General features: G+C 43.5%; 1 protein-coding gene across 4 annotated transcripts in view; it reads left to right on the top strand.

The window, feature by feature from the left end:
* MAD1L1 (mitotic arrest deficient 1 like 1) overlaps nt 1-16,876 on the top strand; it is a 352,355-nt gene that overhangs the window by 175,529 nt on the left and 159,950 nt on the right. For all 4 annotated transcript variants that reach the window (XM_066561061.1, XM_066561059.1, XM_066561060.1 and 1 more), the window contains exon 14: nt 13,875-13,963. In XM_066561061.1, coding sequence (XP_066417158.1) covers nt 13,875-13,963 — 89 coding nt within the window. The remainder of the gene's footprint in view (nt 1-13,874; nt 13,964-16,876) is intronic.

The raw sequence follows: 16,876 nt of genomic DNA, 5'->3' as shown, positions 1-16,876 counted from the left end.
TATTTGCTGAATGTTTGTTGTTTCCATTTATTTTTTTTTTTTTTGTATCAATGTGCACTTTTCTGACGATTTGATCAGCACTGGAAGTTTTCTTTATTGGGGCTGGTGCTACAGTGTTTTTATTTGCAGGATGTCAGCTCCCTGGTCTGTGGTCCTAGGATCTTTTTTCACATGGTGTGTTAGTTTAGTGCTCTACTGGCCTAAAGCTGAGGGAGAGCTTCACTCACACCAAAATATTATTTGTGGAAAATGCCTTCTTGTTTGTTATATTATTTTTCTTTCCCTCCCTGAGGGAAGGGAAACAGAAGACGTGTTTGTTTTTGTAATTTTCGTTTTCCTTTTTCATATCCCTTTATAGACACGAGGAGATTGTTTGGCTCAAGCTTGGCATCCAAGCAACAGCTCTGCTCTGTGATCTTACTCTTTCTTCCAGTCTGGTTGTGTAGCAGGGGACATTCATGTCAAGATTTTTTGTTCTCCATCATTAATCCCTGAGGGAAGTTGGCTTGGTATTAAAAAAGCATCACCTGTATTTTCATTACCCTGAGGTGCTTTGGGCATCTTTTGGCTTTCATCTTCAAAAGACAGCTTGGCCCGTGTGGGCTCTGAAATCTATAGACTGCTCTTTGGAACAAATTAAATTTCACCCTCCAGCAGATTAAAAAGGATGGATATAAGAATCAGAGGAATTGCTTAGCAGGGTGGGAGGTAAAGAAGATTTGAAGTCCAAGAATGCAGCCATCACCAAATGAATGGCATAAATTGAGTGTCCTTACATAGGGAATAAAGACACCTTCAAATTAATATAATCAATGCCCCTTGCCTTGAGGAAAAGTGTTGGTTAACCCTTTGCAGAGAAGGGGAGACCTTTATTTAAGAGCAGCAGGTCAGCAATAGTTAAAGAGCCAATCATGTGTTCAGTCTGATGAAATCATAATGTTTAGGATTAACTTAAATGTCAGTGACTGCCTACACTGATGGTTATCAGGAGTAGAAATGGAGACAGAAGGGAGAGGACATGAAGAAAATAAACTCAGACAACACTGAGCTTGATGTAGTTGGGAACTAACTGTTAACTGGAAGGCAATATGGAAAAGTTATTACTGTGTTTTTAATTTACAGGTAACACCAATGATAATAGGAAAAAATATGAACTTTAGTATAGGAATACCTGCCCTGGATTAATGGCCAATAGAGCTAATTTAATTCTTGTTTAAGAGTTACTGAACAGAAAGGAAGAAATACAACAGACTGAGAACAAGAACAAAAGTGGTGTTCATTAGTGGAAATGTAAATTCTCTGTATTTTCTGTAACAGGAAGGCAATTAAATGTGGGATTAGAGGGCTGAACCACAGTAGTTATAAATAAAAATGAAGCTTTGCTGGAACATCTTTAGAACCAACAGGTTGGGAGGGGCAGGAGACAACTGACTGGTGCAGGAAGTCTCCATCTATCAAAAGTGTATTACATAATTTCTGAATTGATTTAGCAGGTGACAGCAAATCTCCTTCCCATGTGACAGATTTCATCCTAACACTTTATGTGAGGCCAGCAAAGCCAAGACAGATGAGCAGTGTGGCACTCAGCTGAGCAGCAGGGTGAATAGTTTTAGTGAGGCAATCTTAGAGAAATATCCACTTCTCAAATCAGATTGAAAAGCATGAACCTGGTTATAAAAAGACAGCAAAAGAAGCTAATCCAGAATGAAATGATGTAGTAACAGAAGACTGGAAGAGGACTTTTAGATCATAAAGTCCAGTCCTTCAGTAACTGAGGCAAATTCACTATATATCTCAGTCCATAAATTTATCAAGCTTGTCTTGAAACTGCTTTGGTTGTTTGCACCATTACTGTCATGGGAAGACTGCTCTGATAGCTGAAATCTTCCCAGTTCCAAGTGAAAATATATGTGCAGTTAATATCCATTTTTTTCTTGTGCTAATATTCTCCTTAAACTACAGTGACTGTTCTTCCTCCCTCATATTTATGCTGTGACATATTTATAGAGAACAATTGTTCTCTCCCAGCCTTTCATTTGTCTAGGTTAAACAAATCAAGCTCTTGCAGCCTTCTCTTAAAACAGGCTCTTCAGTTTCCTCATGAATCTTGCAGCTTGCTTTAAATCTCTTCCTTTTTCCATCTCTCCTTTGAAGATGAGTTATCAGAGTGGTCTCATCATTCCAGGTGATGTTCCTGCAGTAGCTTTTGCAAAAGTGTCTTCTACAGGATCATGGAGTAGAGGCAGGAACCTCTTCCAGTTCTGTGGTGGAAGAGCTGAGCTGTATCCAGGGCATCTCCAGTGCCACCCAGTGCTGATGTTCCTCCTGATGAGATCAGTTCATCTGCCCCACTCTGTCCTCCTCTCGAGTTTCTGGCTGAGGAAAGCTCAATTTGTAGGAGCTGTTTTGGGACTTGCACTCTGACATTTCAATTCTGTGCTGTTTCTTCTGTTTTCATGTAGTTTCCTCTTTCTGATCAGTTTATGCTCCTCTGTGGTAAAGCCTCTGTGCTCTCAGTAATTGTGTTTGTGCGTTTGTATTTTTAGACCAAAGGCCTTCATTGAATTTTGTTTGTTTTGGATGTGTCTGAGACATCTTTTTCTCTATCAGGTAGTTTTAGTTTTACTTCAGCAAAGCCATTTGTTGCTTGTTTACTTCACAGTGTTTATATCATTCTTCACTTTATCGTGTGATCCTGTAAACTCTGAATTATGAGTTGTTAGAAGAGGAGGATGATTGTGCAGGAATCATTGATGCCCTATTTTGAGTCTTCCCCCTGTTTTTACTGTGGAGTTTTGGTTCTGAAGGTGAAGCCTAGAATGGAGGGATAGGAGTGCACTTGTCCTTTCCCTGGCAGAGAGCTCTCAGTGCCTGTTGTAAACAACTACATTAAAACTGGTCCCTGCTATTCCCCACAGGGTAGGAATATAGTGAGCTCTGAGCTACACAGACAAGGTCATTTTTTTTCTCCCTCTCTTAGCCTGGGGAATGATGAACAGCCTCAGTTGGTGTGTTGCACCTGCTGTGTTCCCTCTTGGAAAATTCATGTTCAGCACACAGAGTGTGGCACCATCAGAAACATCTGTGGCAGGTGACTGTGGGCAAAGCAGGGAGTGTGGAGGAATCCTTGAGATCCTGGTGGATGAGAGCTGCCAAACTGCTGTAAGCTGGAGAGGTGATCAGCATTACACCTCTGCACGTTTCTATCTCAATGCTCTTTTAATTAGGTGAGAAGGAGAGACTTAGTGAGTCAATTCTCCTGGTTTATCTCTGTTTTAAAAATCTAGCCGGGCACATGGGATCAAATAGCACATTCCCTTCAAATTAAAAAGAAATAAACGGTCTGTTTAAAAGTCCCATTACACAAATGAACCTGCTGTTGGATCCATTAAGGTGGAAGTTTTATGGGACACGGCAGCACTGTTTGGTTTCAGCAGGATTGTTTTCATTTGCTCTTTCAATGTGATAAGAGCTGACACCGGGTTAGCACTGTCAGGAGGAGGAAGTGTGGCTGCCTGAAGTGGAGAGCAGGTGCTGCCAGACTGGGGGTAAATGATCTGACCCAGACCTGAAGAGCAATTCCAGCTCAGATGGGACTCATGGACATTGCCCTAATTCCCAACCCATCATTTGAGGTGGCCTCCATGCTACAGGTGTACCCCTAAAACCTGCGCTGTACTGACAGGCATGATGATAACAGGGACTGGAGAGGGAGAAGTGGGGAGGTTTTTTTCTCTTCAGTTGTTGAGCAGAGGAGAAAAATGAGAAAAGTGAGTAGTTGTCCTGTTTAGAAGGTGCTGCAGCTGGAGTGGTCCTTGTCAGTGTCACTGTTGTCACTAAAATCTGAGTTACACTGAGTTACTTGGTTAAATGAGAACAGGACAGGGATACTGTCAGAGCCTTCATTATACTAGGCACAGCCTGGAGATGTAAAAGGGTATTTAATAGACATGCAAGAATTGTGCTTTTCCGGGCTTCATTCATCTCTACAGAACCTGTAAGAAGTTTATGGGCTACCTCAGACTCACTTGGTTCAATTTAGCTGAGCTAAAATTTCCTGGAGAATGCAGGGGCTCTACATTATGTTCAGCAATTTGAGAAAACCAGGTGAGAGGTCCAGGAGACCTCTAGGATTCCATCATTTCTGCTCCTCTTTTCTGCCTTCCTAAAAGGCAGCTTGGAGGAGCTGTACAAGGAACGTGAAGTGCCAATGCATGTCCAGAGAGGGAAAGGAAGACCTGGGGCTGTTGAACAATTGTGTTAGAACAGGACAAAATAATAACAGATTTACAGCTTCCTTGTAACAAGGTTGGAGACCAGTTTCCTCCTGCTTTCACAGCTCTGGGAAGCTGTGCCTGCATCAGAAGAAGACCATCCTGAGAGATGCAAGAGAGCCAATTCTGTAAGCACAGCTTGTTCTGAACATGCAGGGGGGATGTGAAGCTCTGCAGCTCTGGGATCCGGGGGGGCCATGGAGGGCATGTTCAGAGGATGTGCCTGCAGATCAAAGGTTGCTGGATACTTCTCTTCTTGCCTGGGGCTGGCTTTGTGTATACAAAAAGGGAGACAAAGGCTTAAAAAAAAGTTTAAGTTTCAAGACTTAGTCCTTAGACTGACAGCCTAATCAGCTTGTTACATCATTTGTTTTCAATCTTTTTGTGTCTGTGTCCTTAGAAGAGCTTGTTCCCAGTGTTTCTTGCCTTTGGCTGATGGTTGCTGGGGGTAGGTAGTGACTGTGGCGGGCTGGGGTCTGTCAGGGCAGCAGAGTCCTCCAGCAGGAGCTGTAAAACCCAATTTATCCATGGAGACAAGGAGATCATAGAGCAGAATTTTTCCTATGACCTCTTGGTAAATAATGAATGGCAGAGCCCTACCTCTTTGGAATTGCTTAATTGAGGCTGACAACTCTTTGTTGTATTACAGGATCTGGCTTGTCAGGAGAATTTTAACTTATTTATGAATATTTCATTAACCTCTAAAGACTGGCTGTATAAAATCTAGCTCCTGCCAGGCCCTGTCCTGTTAATGCTGTGTTCAGTGCTAATGTCATCACTGCACATCCAGTCCACCTTTCCTCTGAGCTGGGCCTCAGAGTTTATTGTTGGTGGCAGCAAGAACATGTTCACCAAAGGTTAAAATGCCAAGTTTGTGCTTTGGCACAAGACTTGAACATATGGTATTTGAGAGGGAATTGCCGTTTGCCTTTCATTCTGTGACTGCTGCTGGCAACTGAAGGTTCCTGCAGGCATCATCCCAGAGGCTGAAATGGGCAGAGCAGTCCTGGCAGGGCCCTGTGACCTTTGGGTTTTGGCACCAGGAGAGAGATTGCTCACTTTTTATACATTAAAAGCCCACTGCTTTTTGTCACAGGCTAATCTCAGGATGGGTCATTTAGCTAGAAAATATTCAACCTGCTCTGCTTAACCTGTTCTTTGGGCAGGGTTTGGGGAGCTGGGCTTCTGCAGCTTCCTTTAAAGCAGCTGGGAGGCCCTGTCAGGAGAGCTGCTGCTTTCACATGGCTGGGCCCCTTGCCCCATCCTCACATTTCCCAGCTCTGGGAGTTCAGAGAGCAGCTTTAGCAGGCAGCTCTGCTGGCTCCTGCCAAGATGTGCCAGCAAACAGTGCTCCCAGCTGTAGTGAGCTGCAAAATTGGTCTGGAGCTGCAGCAGGAGAGAGAGAGCTGTTCCTAAAAGCCCAGGCTGTGTGTTGTTCCATGTGAGCAAGAGAAAGAAGATTAAGTTCAAGCATTCAGTGAAGGCTCCTTTGCTCTCTTTATTAAGCAGGATTGATTCCACTGTGTTTATGTTAGAAAACAAAGAAACAAAAATGGATGTTGGATTCCTCTTTCCCCTTTGATCTTCCTAGGTGCTTGGTAACTGCATAGATTCTTCTCTGACTGTTTATTATGTGATGATTTTTCAACGAGAAAACTGATGGAGGGAGTGAGAGGTGGGATTACAAGCTCCTGTTTGATGAGAATTCTTGACTGAATGCTCAGGAAACTCCTCGAGGCTATATTTTTAGGAAACAAACTGTATTCAAGCTCTGTACGGAGGAGGTATGACATCTTTGCAGATTTATTTGTTGCTTTGCCTGTAAATTATAGCTGCTAGAAGTCTTGATTCTAGCAAAACATGCCTATTCCTGCATGAAAGAAGTGATCTGTGTGATGCTCTTCTCAAGAGCAGATAACTGCATTGTGCCAGCACCACAGCCACGCTGGGCAGGGATGTGGCACATCCAGTCTGGCACCTTGACAGGTTCCCTAAACAGGCTCTTATTCTGTGTTTTGCTGTTCTAACCAGGAGTAATGGGTAGGAGGTGTCAGCCAGTTAAGGCTAATTACTCCAGAGTTGCCTTCTCTCGGTGGACACCAGCTGTTTTGTTCTCCCTGGCTGGGAGGAGCTTTCGGTAGTAATTAAAGGAAACAGTCATCTACACGCCTGGTGGAAGTGGTGGAGCAAGGCTGATAACAGCAGAGAGCTCTGAGCTGAATGAACATGGAAATTAGGTGATCCTTCTTCAGAATGAGCTGTTAAAGCAAAGAGAGGGTTTTGGATGTGGAGCTGTCAAAGGTGTTTTGCTGTCAAGCGGTGGCAGTGAGGTCTCAGCAGTGCCTGCAAGCGTGGGCAGGACAGGCTGAGAGGAAGAGATTCCTTGTCTGCTCCTTTCTTGGAGTGAGGGCTGAAATGTGTAATTATACTTGAATAAACTCATGGGTTTAAATTAATATCTTCAGTTCCCCTGCTCTGTGTGTCTCTTGTACAAGATGTTTGCTCTTCTTCCCCATGAACTTTCCAGGTTTGTTAATTTTGAGCTCTGAACCAGCTTCCATCCATCTGAAATAGGAGTAGTGCTTTTTCCAAAGTCACATCCTGCACCCATCCCAGATTACTAAATAGAAACAAATACGGCACCCAGGAAGGTGGGTGGGCATCTGGTGGTGTTGGGATGTGAGAAGATGCTCGAGAGGGGCAGGAGTCACAGAGCAAAGGTGTGTTGTAGGTGTTTAAGGAAGAACTTGTTGGATGGGCTGTGCAGGGGGAATTTGGGCTTTGGGGGTGTGATGTGATGGTGATTCCTTCTTCACATGCTTGCAGCTGGGCAGGCAGCTCAGGTTTGGGCCATTTTGGGACTCATGTGGCATTGGCCTTATTTTGCAGAACAAACAGTTTCCTGCCATACCCTGTCCTGCTGTGATTAGGTATGGAAACCACAGAGTGCCTGGTCTAAATGGGCTGTCTGTACATTTGTCCTCCTGTTGCTTTGCAGCAGGGCTGAGTTCAGCTTGCTGAGCCTGTCTGGAGGTTCCCCAAGTTGTGCTGGTGCCACTCAGTGTGGAGGGGAGGTGTTGGAAGGCAAGTTGCAGGCTGCCTGAGCATTGGGAATCAGAGGGGAGAGAGGTGAATGCTCGTTAAGGCTCCCTTGGGGTAGATGAATTAGTTAATGACTATGCTGTGCTTTGAAAATGCAAATGCTGTGTCAGAGCTAAGTCTGATTATAATAATCAATCTTCCTTTGGAGAGGGTGCTGGGTATGAGGAAGGGGGAGAGTGATGAGACTGTGACTGAATTTTTAGATCTCAAATCTGCATTTCTCTGCTGTTCTTAAGGAACTCAATGTTGCCTGAGAGGTCAGCAGAGCTGAGGAGGGGCAGAAGGTGGGTTTGGGGAGCAATCATCCTGGCAAGCACCTGTGGGCCTTGGCAGGCTGAAGTTAATTTTGTCCCTTATGATTGCCCTGGCTGGGAAGGGAGAGGTTCATCTGCTCCTGTGTGTGAGCCACCCCTGCTAATGGGAAAGACAGAAACTGCCTCATAAGCAGGGTCCTCCAGGGATGGGGGACAGGGGAGGGTGGCTGCTGCAGACGTCCAGCCCTGACAGCTCCTTCTCCCCTGGCACTCCATTTGTTTGTAGCAAGCCTTCCCAGTAATTACACCTCTTAATTTAGGAGAGCGAGTGGGAGAAAGGAATATAAATTTGTGTATTAACTTTAGAGATTGGAAATAGGGCAAGTGAACCTTCTCTCTGGGAGATTATATTTGGAAATGAAATAGAATGACATTTGGTATAAACTTGAAAAATTGCTCTCTTTTTACTGCAACAGGAGGAGAAAAGCCAGAGTCCAGACTGTATTGGAGAGAAGCAGAAGTCAGCATATGTCCATTTCCCAGTGTGTGTGTATCAACAATAATATATATGCATGAGTAAATTTTTAGGAAAATGTTTGCTGAGAGGTTGCTCCTAGCCCTGACTTCTCAGTGATAAAAGCACAGCAAGTTTGTTACAGATGGTGGAGCCCCTAGAGACTGGTGACTGTGATCCAGCCAGCCTTCATCTTCCAAGAGAAAAAAAAATACATATTTTTTTCTTCAGCCAACTGGGAGATGGGTAGTTCCAAAGTACTTTTTGTTGAATATCTGATTTTCTTTGTCTTTATTGCTTTTGTTTCACTATGGCATCAAGGTTTAATTTTCCCAAGAAAATGTACCAACTAATCCTGGGCTGCTTAGCCTGTTTCTAAATGGCAGGCAATATTTTGTTTTACAAGTACTGTCCTATTTTTTGAAGAAGAGTAAAGTTCACTAGGAAATTTGGTGAGGCTTAGTTCTCCCTCTGTGTTCTTCTCTGCAGATGTTTTGGGGGAACAGCCCTTCAGAATGCCAGTGGGATGGGCATATGGAAGAGGTGGTGGTGCTTTTGCTGAGCAGAATGATCTCTGAAGTGCTCAGCATGGTGGCTTACTTTGCTGTGGTATTGCTGGACGTCCAAAGTAAACTCACTGAGGTTTCATGTACATTGGATTTTTGATGCCAGATTTATAAGCTTGTAGACAACACCTTGTGAGAAGAGGGAGAGAAGCTCCTTAGTTTCTGCTACATCCAGTGGAGAGAAGCACAAATGGCACCACTGTCACGTCAAGGTGCTGCTTTGCCTGTTTTCAGACCCCAGAGCATGGGTCACACCCGGGGTCCCCTTTCTCTGTTCTTGTCTATTTTAGCATACACTCTTCCTTTCCAAGTCTGCTTGGTGTTCATACATTTTAAATATTTATGTACTGAAATAGCTCCTTGAATTGTGTTGAGACTTGTAGTCCAACACAACCTCTCAATTCACCTTTCCACGCTGGCTCTGTGCAATTCAGTTCCCATTTATCTCTGCTGTTCAAAATCAGCTCTTTTGCTGAGGAAGGCCTTTCAAAGGATGTTGCATCAGCCCATTGTTAAATAAACCTTTAGACATTTATAATGGATTCAGCATTTCCTGCTTTTTACAGTTCCAAAAATGCTGAATGACGTGCAGACACACTTCATCAGGATAAGATTGCTGTATCAGCCCCTCACTAAAATGCACTCATTATTCAAATAATAACTGTATGTCTCCAGCATGTGTTCTGTGAAATGTGTGTACATGATGTGGGCGAGTAAACCAGCCCCCATTTTTTTTTTTCAACATGCAAATCCTACTTTGGCAGTGAGTTGAAATACTTTAGATTTTGAGTCCTTTACTACCCAAAATGAGTCACCTGAAGAGAGATTTGATCATTGTTTTGGGCAGTGTGTTTAAAACTTTCAGAAGTTTGTGAATATGGTTTTCAGGGCTGACTGATCTGACCTGTGATAAGCCTCACTCTGAAGATGGGGTGTGGGCAGCAGTGGTCACTGGGAGGCTCTGGGAAAGCTTTTCTCCATTAATGCTGAAACCTGATGGAGTTGAGTGTGAGGAACAACGGGTCCATGGCATTGCAGAGACTCAGGGTGCTTGCTTGGAGAGGACAAAATGGGTCAGAAATGACAATTGCCAGAAATATACCAAGAAAATCAACTCTCTAAAGTTCTGTTTCTTCTACTGTCAGGAGATCAATTTATAATTTTGTTTTTTCTGTCATCTCATATGTCTTTAAAGAATTGCTACAGAAGAGAGAAGCAGTGAAGAACATATTTCTTACCCTGCTGTGGGTGTTTGCTATGTCATTAACACTTGGAGGAGAACCACCTTCTTGGAATCTTGTCCAGGCAGGTTTAAAAGTAAGGCTGAAAGAAGAATGATATTTCATATCATTAAATACTAGATGAAAATGCATCTGCATTCTTCCTTCCTCTCTTTCTCCTTTGGTAAATAATGATGGCAATACTTATTTTGGAAAAATTATTTGCACTTCATCTTTTGGGGCACTTGCATATTTTTGACAATGGGCATTCTAAAATTAGTCTATATCCTGTATGTGTCCTGATCACTTTTTATGGAGAGTAATAAAGCTGTGCTGGAATTCATGCTTAAGAATTGAAAGAGATAAAATAGTTCAGGATAAATGGGATTACTTTAGGTTGAGAACAAGGGGCACCAGTATATTTTGAGAGCAACACATCCTCAAAATACTAAGTACCTGTTCATGTGTTTTATTCATCCATGGGCTTTGATATTACTCATTATTCTGCCTTATCATAAAAACCTTAGGTAGCTTTAAAAACTATTAAAATAACAAGTTGCTAATGTGTTCTGTAGGGTGGGACTATCACTGGGGATCTGATCCTGGGTGATACATTCCCTGAAGCTCCTGCAGATGAGGTAGGTCCTTAGGTCCCTCTTGTGCAGCTTTCAGGACAAGAAGCACAATGCTGTATTTTCACAACAATGTTCCCTGTCTGCTCTCAATGCCAGTTAAAAGATCAAGGCTGACCTGGGTCGTTTGGTATGGAATGGGGGAATACAGCAGTGAGCTGTAATTTGAGCAGCCCTTTTCCCCTCTCTGCTTGGTAATGACTTCTACTAGTTTAATGTATTCAAAGCAATAAAAGTTTAACTCAGCCAGTCACATAAAATTATTGATAAAAATTGGAAGAGTTTAGCTAGGAATAGTGAGTTGGTTCAAAAAGCATAAAATGCCTGCTGAAAGTGGCATCTGGTGAACAAGAGACCAGGGCTGGAAATTAATTTAGGAAAAGGGATGTGATGGGAATTGGGCAGAGAAAGCAGCAGGAGGGGTTTGGCTCTTCTTTTCCTTGTGTTTTCTTGAGTCTGTTCTTTGGCACAGGTACTGAGGACAAGTGGACAGGAAGGGACAAACTGGTGGTGAATTATTTCATGCTCATCACCCATTCCAGAGCTATCCTGAGGCTGTGTCAAAGGGAATGATCTTGGAAAGCTCCTCACCTCTTGGGCTTTTTCAACAGATTCCTTATTTTTAGTCATTCTCTTAATTCTTGTTTTGTCTTGCTGCTTGCACTCTATTGCCTTCAGAAAAGCAGAATTGAGTCCCAGGAGTAATCCACTCCATCTCATCTCAATTAACTGTTTTTGTCCTGGAAAATACATTAATAACATAATAAATAGCATTTTTAATATCTGATATGGTAATGTCTTTGGTGAGATTGGCAGTAAGGGATGTTTTCCTAATGACTGCTAGGAATGAAACCTGGAAACAACACATTTTGAATGAAGTGTTTAATACCTTAATTGTTTTACTTTCTTATTTCATCAACAATTAGTGAGCTTTGAATGGCAGTAATTTCCTGTGGCACAAAATTGTGTCTTGGCCTGAACTTTAAACTCTCCAGTAGTTTTAGTCCTAGTTTTGGGAAGCAGGTGTGTGTCAACATCTCACTCCTTGAGCCAGTTTCATCTGTAGTGAAATCACTGTGCCCTCCTGTCTCTTCTCACCTCAGGCACATCAGATTTTCAGTCCAGGGAGGCTTGGTGCTTGCAAATTGGGAAGACATAAAAATGAGATGAAATGCCCTTACAGCCCATGTGCCCTTTCCTCCTCATTCTCCTTCAGCAGCTTATTCTTAGAAACCCAGCAGCATCTCATCCTGAGCATACCTGGCACTAATTTTGTGTATCGAGTGAGGTGCTTCTCACAGGCTCACTTGTGTTCACTCTCCCATCTCCTTTTCCTGTCACACACTCTGTTTTTTCTGTGCAGCCACAAGAGCCCCCAGATCCCAAGAGCAGATTGCTCACCCAGCTGTGGGGAATGTCCCCCTTGTCCCCCAAGAAGGTGGCTGTGATTTATCTGTCTGGGTGAGCAGGTGCCACGTGGGCTTGAGGCTCATGAGCCCTCTTAGCCAGTGATAAATAACTCACCAGCCCTTCCATCCTCAAGTGCTGCCCTCACTCAGCAGAGAAAGCATCCTCAAACTCCTAACAGCAAACACATCCAGGCTTCAGCAGACATGGGAAACAGGAGGCATAAAATGAGTGTTTTCCTGCTAGAAGTAGGTTGGAATTGAAGCCTACTCCTCATCCCAGTACCTTTTATTCACATTCCTGGAATTATCTGGTGTGCTTGCTTTATCCCCAGCCATCTGTGATGGGCTGAGCTGGGAGAGATAAGCTCAGTAATCAGAAAATTGAGGGAAGCATTTCTGGCTGTGATAATCTTATCAGGCAGCTAATATGCATTAACATTTGTACAGCCTGATGATGCAGGTGGGCCTTTGCTTATTTTTTATTCCTAGATGTTTCTTGACAGGCAGGGGGAGAATGCAGGGCTTTTTGGGGTGTCAGGGGGAATTAGGTCAAACCATTTTTTGGTGCTTTCTTCTGCTCTGTTCCTTTGGTGTCAGAAGGGGGTGGGAGCATAATCCAACCATCTATTATCTGCCCTCTCCTGCCAACAGCACTGCCATGCTCTGCCTGTCTTTTCTGTTAAGTATGGTAGGGCAAAGAGGCAGCATGTCAGAACTTCAGTTCTTTCTAAGCAATATGACTGTCCATGACAAAATGCTCCTTTTTCTTGTAAAATTGGAGAGTTTCTGCAAAAAGCTTGCAGAAGTTTGCCCTTGCAATGGGATTTTGCTCTACAAGTCTAATCTATGCTGTTGCAGGGAATGGTGTATTAATGGATTATTTCCCTGGTGCTGAGCACTGAACTCTCTGTGGTCATAAGTTTTGCATTTATAATTAAGGCTGGATTGCTTATTTTTTTCCTCCTGGGTGAAAAAAAATAATTTCTGTCAACAGATTTATTAGGGGAATTAGTCAACAGGTGGTGAAAAGACAGATGACAAAAGGAAGTCCAGAATCTCAAGGATGAGTATGTGAAGAAGGTCTGAGCTGGGAGTAGGTGTTGGAGCAGAAGTTTGAGTATCCTCTAGGTGGTTTGTCTCTGCTTACACTTCATAATGAATCATTTTCTGAGGGGTTTAGAAACAGGTAACATATGGAGTTTATCAATCTGTGCGTTGTCATGAACTCTGAATTAGGCATCCAGACTGCTACAACTCAGGGAGCCTGGGAATTGTAGAGTCTGGGTAAGAAGTTCTCATGTCTGCAGAGTTTTGAAATACTTTCTTGTGAGTTCTTACCCAAACAAAGCCAGAGGCAGAAAATATTCTTAATTGTTTGTTCAGCCAGAGCTACCTGAGCAGCTAGAGCTAGAAGTGTATATTGGAAAGTGCTGGAAATATTCCCCAGTCTTTTGGATTCAATGTATCTGTGTCTCAGAGCTGTTGTGGACAAGACAGTGTAATCCTGTGGTTCATTTCTTCTGGGAGGGGAATTGAGTGAGGTTGAACTATCAATCCTGAACCTCAGGTCCCAGCAAGCTCCTAATGCCACACAGTCTTCTGCCTCCCATTATCCATGGGGGAAAATAGGGGAAATACCTGAAAGAGAAACAGAAGCTTTGCTAGTAACATTCAACTTTCTGTGCCTCATCTGTTGTGGAGAAAATGTCAGGAAAGGCAAAAGGAATTGCAAAGGGAAGGAGAGTTCTGAGAGGTTTTGACATCCAACACGAGAGAAGTTGTGCTTCACATCTGTATCATGAGAAGTCTGCCCTGTGCAGAACCTCATGATTTCCTGCTCCCTTTGCTGTTTGTGTGTGCCCTTAGCAGTGCTGCAGGAACTAATGCCTTTTGTCTCCTGCAGCTGGAGGTGGAGATGAAGGTCCTGAAGTCTCAGCAGTGCACGGCTGAGCAGAGCACTGTCATCACCAAGGAGGAGGTGGACACGCTCAGGTAGGCAAAGCAAGGGGAAGGCCGAGCAGGTTCCACTCTTTTTGGTGGAACTAATGAGAAGGGAAATGCCTGGGGCAGTTCCACTGCCTGCTATGGTTTTTGTCATCACCTGGTGGAGCAGCAGGTACAGGAGCTCACCATGTTTTAGTGCATGAATTTTATGTGTATAGACTGCCTGTGTCCATGGGCTGCCTGCTGTTCAGGCAATGGGATGATGATCAGAACATATTTGCCTTGTATTCCTGAAGTAGGATGTTCTTTTTCTGAGCACAAGTTTTATTTTCTCACCAGCTTTTATGGATGTGAGAACCCCATGAAGCATTAGCAGAAACACTCAGCCCATGATCTGTCCTGCATTTAGATACTTTATAAGCTTTGCTATCTTTTGGGAGGCTTCAGGCTCTTTTCTTCTGGTGTTTGGGGTCTTTTGCTGTCAGTTAATTCATAGGCCTGGCTCCTGCATCACTGTTCCCCCTCTTGACTGATTTCCTGTGGAAATAGCATTGCTGTTTGTTTGTTATTTTGACCAAATCTCGACTGTAAATACAGGATCTGTTGGCATGTGTGTGAAGAGGTTTAGAATCCAGCTTTTGTGCTGCTGATGCATGTGTAGCACTGGAGATAAAAGAGGGATGTTTCCCCTTGTGCATTGCTGGAGATGGCAGAGGGGTACCTGTTGTGATTCAGTGAAAGAGAAGTTACAAAACAACATTTCAGCAGAGGATACATGGGCATTTACAAAAGCTACAGTGAAGCTAAACAACCTTTCCATGTATTTATTAAAGCTTTTATAGCTTTCATTGCAAAGCAGGTGACGCAATAAATACTGAACACAAAAAAGTTCATCTGTTTCTGAATGTTTAATAAAGTTCCTTTTATTTAAGTTGAGCAAATCAGGTCCTCACAGACTGAGTATTTTATTCTCAGCTGATGTAAGACTTTGGCTGGACTTTCACTTCTTAATTCTTTTATATTTTCAGCTCCATCACAATAAAGTGTGACTGCCTCATAGGACTGAAAGCAAGGTTTTGCAGCAAGCAGAATTTGTAGAAAGCAGAAATTACTGGCCTGTATGTTATGGCTTTGCTCTTGTGCTTTGCCTCTGGAGCTTGTTTTATGGCTTTGAAAGCCCAGTTCCATAGCAGGAGGGAGGTGCTTGAAAATAGCACATGTTCAGCTAAGCTATTCCAATACATTTTGGGGTTGTACACCTCATCTTGGGGACTTGCTCCTATAGTTCCCTCAAGGTGCTGTAATAGTTCTGGAGGCCCAAGGCATACATCTCCTTTTTTTATTCTATCATATGTTTGAGTTCAGCTGAAGGAGATAATGCTATGACTTCCCTTTTTCAGGGAGATAAACCTGTCTTCATCAACTTTTGCCTTTTGTGGGGTTTTTTTTTTAGCTCATTCAGGCTTTTCCTGTGCTAAGGCACACTGGACCCTCTGAAACCTGAGGTTTACACTGCTGCAGGTGTATTCACCACCTCCTTGGCAGCATTAAACCTGTCATTCCTGATTAATAATGTGCCTGTGTATCAGTAAAGCCAGCAGCCTGTCTGCTCTCTTCTGGGACCTGCAGGTTTGCAAAGTTTTTCTACAGTGCCTCCCCAGTCTCTCTCTCCCTGGCTGGTGTTGCTGCAGCACCCTTTCATCTGGGAGATATTCAGGCTCTTTATTTTCCCCTCCAAGACTCATTATTTGGTGTTTAGCCTCCCTGAACAGCATTTGCTGTCTATTACCTGAGCAGCTTCAGGGACAGTGTGTGTAGGGGGAAGCAGCTGGACTGCCACAGAGTCCAGACCATTCTGGGGGGGGACAGGCTTTGGCAGTGGGGATGGGGATGTCTGGCTCTGGCCTGAATAAAAATCTATTTCCTGGGCAGGGATGAGTGGAGCTCACCAAAACCTGCTTCTTATGGGATCATGGTGTTTGATTCAGCTCAACAGTAGCCCTAAAGCTCCTGATTTTCCCTCTTTGTTTTTAAGGAATTTCTTTACTAATCTCACTCTCTCCTCCTTCCATGAAATGGTGTCAAACCTTTCCCACAGTGTCCCAAACCCAGGCCAGTTCCCAGTGGGGTGGTTGATGGTGCAGAGCTGTTTTCCAATGATGGGCCATACTCTGAAGGCTGTTTCAGCAGAGGCCAAGCTTCTGCAGTTGGTTCACGCTGATATTTTGGTTTTTCATCTCTCTTGCTCCTGAAGCTGTGGGTGCATAGCAGCCACAGTTCTACGTTTTAATTCCAGACTGGTTTTTTTTCCTGTCATTTTTTTACTTAACCACTTTTTGTTCTCGTGGCTGATTTAAATACTTCTCCCAGGCCCTGATGCTGGTTATTTAGTTACAGAGCTGTTCCACAAAGCTGGGATTTGTTTGATTTTGATCACCCTTTTCACTGCTCAGCTCTAACAGTAAATGCCTTGGTGCAAGGCATTTTCTTTCTGCTGAGGCTTTCTTTGCTGGAGCACTGTAAGCCAGTCCCTGCTCCTTTCTCCTTACTGTTGGCTTCTATTACTGCTTCAGACATCTCCTTTACACTCTCAGCACTCCACATCTAAATGGAGAGAAATCTCAGAATTGACTCCATAAAGATTTTTTTCTTATGTTTCTAGACTTAAGCAGTCAATGAATATGGTTGGACTTTATTTTGCATTTTCTGAGCATTGTTCAAGAAACTGGGCCAAGTTCTTTTTTCACAGAAGAGGCTCCTTCTCAAAGGAACACAGAATAAATCACTGTATTCTCCCAGCCCTTTGGAGCTCAGGAAGAATGTGCTGTGATCCACATCAGAACACTCCTTGTGGCTCAGCTGGATGTGTCCTCTCCATACAGCAGCAGTGAACTGGGTGGGTGTGATTAAAGAACAGAAGGGGTTTGGAGGAGAGCAGGGATCAGAATGGGAAGGGATAAG

The sequence above is a fragment of the Molothrus aeneus genome, chromosome 16, assembly GCF_037042795.1.
Source record: "Molothrus aeneus isolate 106 chromosome 16, BPBGC_Maene_1.0, whole genome shotgun sequence".
NCBI classification, from domain to species: domain Eukaryota; kingdom Metazoa; phylum Chordata; class Aves; order Passeriformes; family Icteridae; genus Molothrus; species Molothrus aeneus.
The sequence above is the reverse complement of the archived record's forward strand: the minus strand, read 5'-3'. Positions and strand labels throughout refer to the sequence as shown.